Genomic DNA, 7419 nt, shown 5'->3' on the forward strand with positions numbered 1-7419 from the left:
CTTCGCTTGGCTAATGATGAACTGGAGCTGGGCCATAACATAAACATTCCAATCTTGTAGTGATGCGAACGAATTTGGATCCGGAACAACTAAATACATGGGGATTCAAATAGGATTAAGATTGGAACAACCATAAATTACAAAACCCCCATCTTGGATCCGACCCATTTGCATACCTAAGCTTGGCTCATTTGCCAGCACTTTCATCTTGAGACGACCAATTCATCATAGCGTTGTCTAAAAGCTATGCTGCTTCAATAGGCCAAGCTTGGCTCATTTACCCATATATGAGTTGATGGCTATAATAGTATTTGAAAAGTGTGAAGTACTCCAAAAGAAATATCTACGATAGATCGATATGGACAGTGCAAGATCAATGTCCAACACTAAGTACAAAACAGGCTACCCCAATGGTATTGTGCAATAGTGTTTTTCAAACTTGCAATAGAATGGAACTACATGTGCATGAACTGGGACAGTTGGTTCACAAGTTTATTGAAAATGAAGGCTCTCATGCAGGTAGTAGTGGCAGACTTTTCGCAGAAAGTTGCTGTGAAACATCACGCATAGTGGGCCGAGTCTTTGGATTCACTTGTATGCACATGAGCGCGAGTGTTGCTGCATGGGTCACTTTCTCTGCAACTTCACCAACAGGGGGCAAAATGCGCTGATCCAAAATATCTCCAAGCCTTAATTCTTGTTGATTTAATATGGATGATATGAGTTCCCCTGGATGTTGTCCCATTAAGACCTCAAGTGCCACCACCCCAAAGCTGTAGACATCACATTTCTCCGTTACGCGCATGGTATATGCGATCTCTGCGAAAGCAAACATCATCTTTGATTAATGAATCAATACATTCTTATCAGATTACTTATGCTTCAATTACATTTTGGTGATGGCTATCAGTATGAAAACACGGGTTTTAAACCCTACAGCTATTGTTACATGTAAATGCTAAATGGTTAGAACCATGTTTAGTCGAGGTGTGGTTAGGTGATCAGGCCCGACACACAAAACACAGAAAATCACTAATGTAAACGCAATTTTCTGTGTAAAATTCTAGCATAGAAAGTTGCTACCAGCATTAGCGATTTTCTATGTAAAACACAAAACACAACAAATTGCTACATTAATATCGATTTTCTAGACAAAATACTCGAGCCCAATCACTGGATCTGCTCCCTTTCTTAGTCTGTGTGAGCAGATCCAGTGTTTGGGGCAGAACACTTTATAAGTGTTCTGACTTACCGAGGGGAGCCAGCAGTGGTTGCCCCCTTCCATAAAAAAGGGGTGTGTGGGGGTGGAGGGGGGCATTGCACATTTGTGATGCCTGAGCACCCTCCATCTTTCCCATATACCTAGGGGTGTCAACGGGTTGGGTTTACTCAAACCCGACATGGATCAAACCCTATAGGGTCAGGGTATGGTGACAAATAATAAGACCCAATTAAGATTCGGGTCTGGACCCAATAATCCGATTAATATATGGACCCAGGTATGGTATGTGAAGTTTTATACCAAACCCGGGCCTAACCCAAGTTTTGATTAAGACCTGCAATTTTTCAATGTAAAAATGATAAAAAATATTATGTAGTTCATATCAGGTTCGAGTATGGTTTCTCTTATAGTAGACTCGATTAGACCCACTGGGTTCAGACCTGTTACCATACCTGAAAATCTAGTCCAAGTCTGGTTCCACCTGGGTCCAAACCAAACCCGACCCGTTGACACCCTTACTTATACCCAGTCAGTTGTGGGGCCCAACAACAACAACAAAAAGAGTAGTAGTTCAGCAATCTGAAAGGGTTGGATTAAATTACTTGATGATTTCCTACAGACGATCCAGCTCAAAATAGGCAATGGGGGGCTTATATCTTTTTGTTAAGACCTATGGTTTGAGGATATTATTCTTCAAGAGAATTATGAAGCTCTATACTGGATGGCGAGTGACAAGCAAGGTCCCGTGAGCTCCTTTTTTGGAGACCTAATGATGGTTAAAATATTCAACTGAGAAGAAACCTTTCTATGGATGTTCTAAATCAATGGTTGAATTTGATGCAGATCTTGTAAATAGTAGACCTCGCACATGAGAAGGACAGAGTCGGCAGTCTAATAATGGAGAATTTACGATGGCTTCGTGTTACAATATGCTTGATCCCCCCGTTAGGTGTAAGAAGGGAGGGGAGAGAGAATTCAAAAGAAGAAACGTAGGTTGTTTTCCTTTTTTGGAAAAAGTTTGGTTTTGATGATGTGGAATAGTCTCATATTGAAGGTGTTTGAGTTTGTTGTAGGCTTTATAACCTATATGTAAACTCTCACACTTGTTCCTAAGAATAAGAGGTTTGGATGACTACCACACACACACGCACGCCTTGCCGTGCCGGGTTCGGGTAATTGGCCCTTTAGAGCCATATCCAATCAAGACCAAAATATCTTTTTGTCCAAAGTTTCTTTAATGGGTTATGAGAAGTGATAACGGGTCATGACTCCTCGTAGTTCGTGCCTGTTAATGGTTCTTTGGATTCCGTTAACGGATCTCGACTCTTCGGATTCCGTTAACGGATCTCGACTCTTCAGATTTCGCTAACGGGTCTTGGCTCCTCGGATTCCGTAACGGATCCCTTCCACGTTTTCGTTACCGTTCGTGGGTTATAAAAACACGGTTAGGGCTGGGGTTACGAATATGCTTTACGCATAATTCTGAGGAAGAAAGGCTTTGCGTTTTCTCTTTCCCTGTTGCTCTCTCTCTCCTGAGTTATCCTGAAAAGGGTTTTTCTGCAACGTCGGTTCGTAGAGGTTGTCTTCGAAGGATGATCTGTCGGAGTGCACTGATTATGATCGTCGAGGCTATTGTATCCTGGGAGAAGGATGTCGAACCTTGTTTGCATTGTATGTGGAGGCGAATCTTCTCTAAGGGGAGTACTTTCGTACGCCTTAGCCATTTATACAATATTAACATGTTTTCGTTGTTTTTATTGTGTTTTGTGCATCTGTTTGTTCATGTATTGTTGTCTGGATTTTGGTTTTATGCGGAAACCGGCATGCTTGCTCCTGTTTATGTTTCGATCAATTGTTTATCATGATTACTTTGTTAAATCATATCATGTTGTATGTCATGATGTTGATTGTGAAACTGTGTGATCCGAAAAGTGATCCAACACCCCCATCGTTATCGTGGTTATCAGATAAGGCGCTTTGGGATAGCAGTCTTCCGACAAGTCGATGTTCACTCACAAGATGGTTGATTCTTTGAAACAAGTTACTAACAGATAAAAAATTAAAGCATAGAGGATTCCACCTTCCAAGTAGATGTATCTTATGTATGTGTAGTGAGGAGAATATTGTGCATCTATTTTGGGAGTTCAGACATTTCCCTTCCAATGAGCTAGGTAGGCTTAAAAGTTTAAGGCAGTTATTGCTCATCATAGAAAAAAAAGGTAAGAAATGGAGCTTTGCTTGGAGAAGTTAGTGATGAATTTGGATTGAAAAGAATAATAAGGTTTTCAAAAAAGATTTTTGTTGACTCATGCAGGTTGAAAATTGTATTAAATGAGAACTGAAAACACATTTGAGTTTAAAGCGGCCTTTCATTTGAAAATTGACTTTTTTTTCAAAGTCCTTTATAAATGTTTCATTCAGATTTAGCTTGTTCTTATGAGATTGAAATCCATAAGGGGTGTCCCTTGCTGCAAGGTCAAACTAGGTGTACACCTGAGTGGGCAAGGGACCTCCTGGGTATACACCAACCAAGTCCAGCGTATGTGTAATCGGTGATAGGAGGTGTTTTTTAATCAGCCTTGCTGAAGTAAATAAATAATATTAAAACACATACCTGGTGCAATGTAGCCATAGGTTCCTGCAGGCCTTGTCCTGTGAGATGTGTCAGTCTTCAACAACCTTGCAATTCCAAAATCAGATATGCAAGGTTCAAAATCTGAGTGGAGCAGAATGTTGTTGCTGGAGACGTCACGATGAACGATTGGTTCCAAGTGATCATGGTGCATGTAGGCTAAGGCATGGGCGACACTTTTTATAATATTCACTCTCTTAGCCCAGTCTAATTCCACAGCTCGTTCATCACAACTTAACATGCTTGCCAAACTTCCCCTTTCAACGTACTCGTACACCAAAAACATGTTTCTAACATGCCAACAGAATCCATGTAACTTTACTATATTCCGATGACGAATTTCCAACAATGTTCTGATCTCATTTATGAAACTTTCATCTCCTTCAGATTGATCAACTTTCTTAATCGCCAAAGTTTGACCTGTTTCAAGGTTTGCCCTGTAAACCGTCCCAAACCCTCCTCTTCCAATGATATACTTGTCCTCGAAATTCTCTGTGGCCTTTATGATATCCTCATAAACAAGTCTTCCATCATAACTCCATATCGAAAACAAGTCCCCACCATTAATCTCTCTTGGGTAGCTTCCTTCTTCTTTCTTAACATGAGCTCTACAACATTTGGCATAAATCCCAATGCAAACAAGCACAAGTACACTTGCAACAGAAAAAAGAACTATCTTGAGCACTCGAAGAAATCTTGCTTTCTTTTGATCATTCATGCCTATGGAAGACTTGCAAGGGCGTAAGCCTTGTTTGGCTTCTCCACATAGACCATGGTTTCCTTCAAATGCCTCTGGTGGAGCCTTCAAGAACGCTTTGTTGTTTGGTAGAGGACCTTCGAGGTCATTGTACGAGAGATCAACTGACGTCAAACTGACCATTCCATCCAAAGATGAGGGAATTACACCTGAGAGTCTATTATGAGAGAGGTTGAAGTCCGTCAGCTTTATTAGTTTCCCGAACTGTGCGGGTATTTGTCCAGTAAGTGCATTCCCGCTAAGGTCTAATGAAATTTGTAGAGATGGTAGATTCCCAATTTGAAATGGAATTGTTCCACTTAACTCATTGTGATTCAGATTCACACTGATTAAGTTGGCACAACTTCCAAGTTGTTGTGGTATGTCTCCACTAAGGTTATTCATTGACAAATCTAGCCATTCTAGCATGACTAACCTTCCTATCTCAGGTGGTATTCTCCCAGAAAGTAGGTTGTTGCCCAAGTTCAGCTTATATAGCGATTTCATTGCACCTATTTCTGCAGGAATTTCACCATTCAAAAAATTGGAAGAAAGATGTAGCTCCTGTAGCTGAGCCATATGCACAATTGATGATGGAATGACACCAGTTAAATGATTGCTAGAGATATCCAAGTGTGTGAGATTGCGACATCCTCCCCAATCTGCTGACAGCTCACCAAAGAATTGGTTGTCATACAAATCAACGTATGCTAGGCTTGGAAGTGCCCCAAAAGCTTCTGTTATGTTATACCTGATTTGGTTCCCATTCAATCTCAGCCTCGATAAGCTTTTGCAATTTGTTAATCCTCTCGGTCCAAGGCCAGTAAACTTGTTGTTCAAAGCAGCAAATTTAGATAGCTGGCCACCATTGCAGATTTCTGATGGTATGGATCCCGATAGATGATTATTGCTTAATTGAAGACTTTGAAGGTTCAAAAGGCTTCCTATTTCTAGAGGGATGGGTCCAGTCAAATTGTTTTGAAAGAAGGACAAAGTCTCAAGATTGGACAAGTTTCCTATAGATGCAGGTATTAAACCAGTAAGAGAGTTACTATATAACACTAAATCAGTGAGACTCTTCAAGTTTCCTATAGAGGCAGGTATTAGACCTATAAGAGAGTTAGTAGATAACTGTAAATCAGTGAGACGCTTCAAGTTTCCTATTTCTGGAGGGATGGGTCCAGTCAAATTGTTGTAATAAAAGTACAAAGTCGCAAGATTGGTTAAGTTTCCTATAGAGGCAGGTATTAGACCAGTAAGAGAGTTACCAGATAACTCTAAATCCTTGAGACGCTTCAAGTTTCCTATTTCTGGAGGGATGGGTCCAGTCAAATTGTTGTTATGGAAGTACAAACCCTCAAGATTGGATAAGTTTCCTATAGAGGCAGGTATTAGACTTGTAAGAGAGTTACCAGATAACGCAAAACCAGTGAGACGCTTCAAGTTTCCTATTTCTGGAGGGATGGGTCCATCTAAACTATTTTGTTCAAGGATCAAAGTCACAAGATTGGACAAGTTTCCTATTTCTGGAGGGATGGGTCCAGTCAATTGGTTGTAAGAAAGGTATAATGTCTGAAGATTGGGCAATTTTCCTAAAGAAGCGGGTATTCTACCGGTAAAAAGGTTATTAGACAATTGTAAATCAGTGAGGGTCTTGAGGTTTCCTATTATAGGTGGGATGAACCCGGTCAACTTGTTTCCCAAAAGGTGTAGAGTGGTGAGATTTGAGAGTTCTCCAATCAAAGTAGGGATGGAACCTACGAGCAAGTTGGCAGAGAGATCTAGGTTTTGCAGGTTCTTGACTTTTCCAATCTCCTCAGGGATTGTTCCATTGATTTGATTGCCCCTTAGTTTAAGGACAGTGAGTTTTTTCCAGCTGGTGAAAAAGTTTGGAAGCAGCTCTCCACCAATCATGTTGTCAGCCATTAGGAGCATAGAAATGTGGGTGAGGTTGGCCAGAGAATGTGGAAGGACACTAGAGAAGTGGTTACTAGACAAGTCGAGGTAGGAGAGACTGGAGAGGCTGCCAATCCCCTCTGGAACCGATCCGGAAAGGTTGTTGCTGCTGAGATTGAAGGCTGTGAGAGTCAAGAAGGCTGAGAAGTTAATGGAATGGAGCGTACCCGTCAGAGTTGTGTTTGGAAGATCGATCTGGACGACGCTCCTTCCATTATCATCACAGACTATACCGAACCAATTACCACATGGGTCACTATTGGTAGAGTTGATGTGCAGTGACCATGAATTCAGGTTGGGATGGTGAGACTTGAGACTGTCCCTGAAATTGATAAGTGCTTCAGCTTGGGCTCGCAGTTGTTGTGGATGACCCACGTCTTTGGACAGCAACAGAGTCCAATATTGCATAAAGAAAACTACAAGAGAGAACAATTTCGTCCCTCTCTCCATGACTGAGCCACTCAGCAATGTAAGAACCCCTTCTCAATCGATCTGTGAGTGAGAGTATAAATAGTTGGGGAAGCAAGGGAGTCAATTCATTGGTGGGTGGTGCAGGTCCATTTGAACCATCATGTGGGTCCATACGAGACACTCAGCAGTCCCTCGTGTACTTTATTAATTTGGGTCCATACGTGAACTTGTGGCTTACAACTTCCTAGTTAAAAGACTTTGCACAAAGAAACAAAAGAACCAGACCTTGACCCAGACCAAGCCAAACCATTGAATATGAGTTTTAAAGGAGCATTACCATCCACTTTAGGGCATCAATTGCTCCGACAAATGTTGTGCGACCAATCTAAGTGTCGTGGTGTTTGGGATGCCGTCCATTACAAGAACGAACAGCATCAAAAGGACTACTGACGTATTACAGAT

General features: G+C 41.3%; 1 protein-coding gene across 1 annotated transcript; it reads right to left on the reverse strand.

The window, feature by feature from the left end:
• Positions 1 to 288: 288 nt before the first annotated feature.
• Positions 289 to 7020, reverse strand: LOC149814423 (uncharacterized). Its single transcript, XM_089989164.1, has 2 exons — positions 3837 to 7020; positions 289 to 819 (listed from the first exon to the last, which is right to left on the reverse strand). The coding sequence occupies exons 1-2, from the start codon at positions 6994 to 6996 to the stop codon at positions 512 to 514; spliced, it is 3468 nt and encodes a 1155-aa protein (XP_089845290.1). The 5' UTR covers positions 6997 to 7020; the 3' UTR covers positions 289 to 511.
• Positions 7021 to 7419: the final 399 nt, after the last annotated feature.

The sequence above is a fragment of the Nuphar pumila genome, chromosome 15, assembly GCF_984573655.1.
Source record: "Nuphar pumila chromosome 15, dmNupPumi1.hap1.1, whole genome shotgun sequence".
NCBI lineage: Eukaryota > Viridiplantae > Streptophyta > Magnoliopsida > Nymphaeales > Nymphaeaceae > Nuphar > Nuphar pumila.

Bases quoted from the DNA above. Each gene is read 5' to 3' on its own strand.
- LOC149814423 (XM_089989164.1), bottom strand. From the start codon at position 6,996: ATGGAGAGAGGGACGAAATTGTTCTCTCTTGTAGTTTTCTTTATGCAA. The intron at 820-3,836 runs GTATGTGTTTTA...TTGCTTTCGCAG, and splicing joins CTATGGCTACATTGCACCAG to AGATCGCATATACCATGCGC.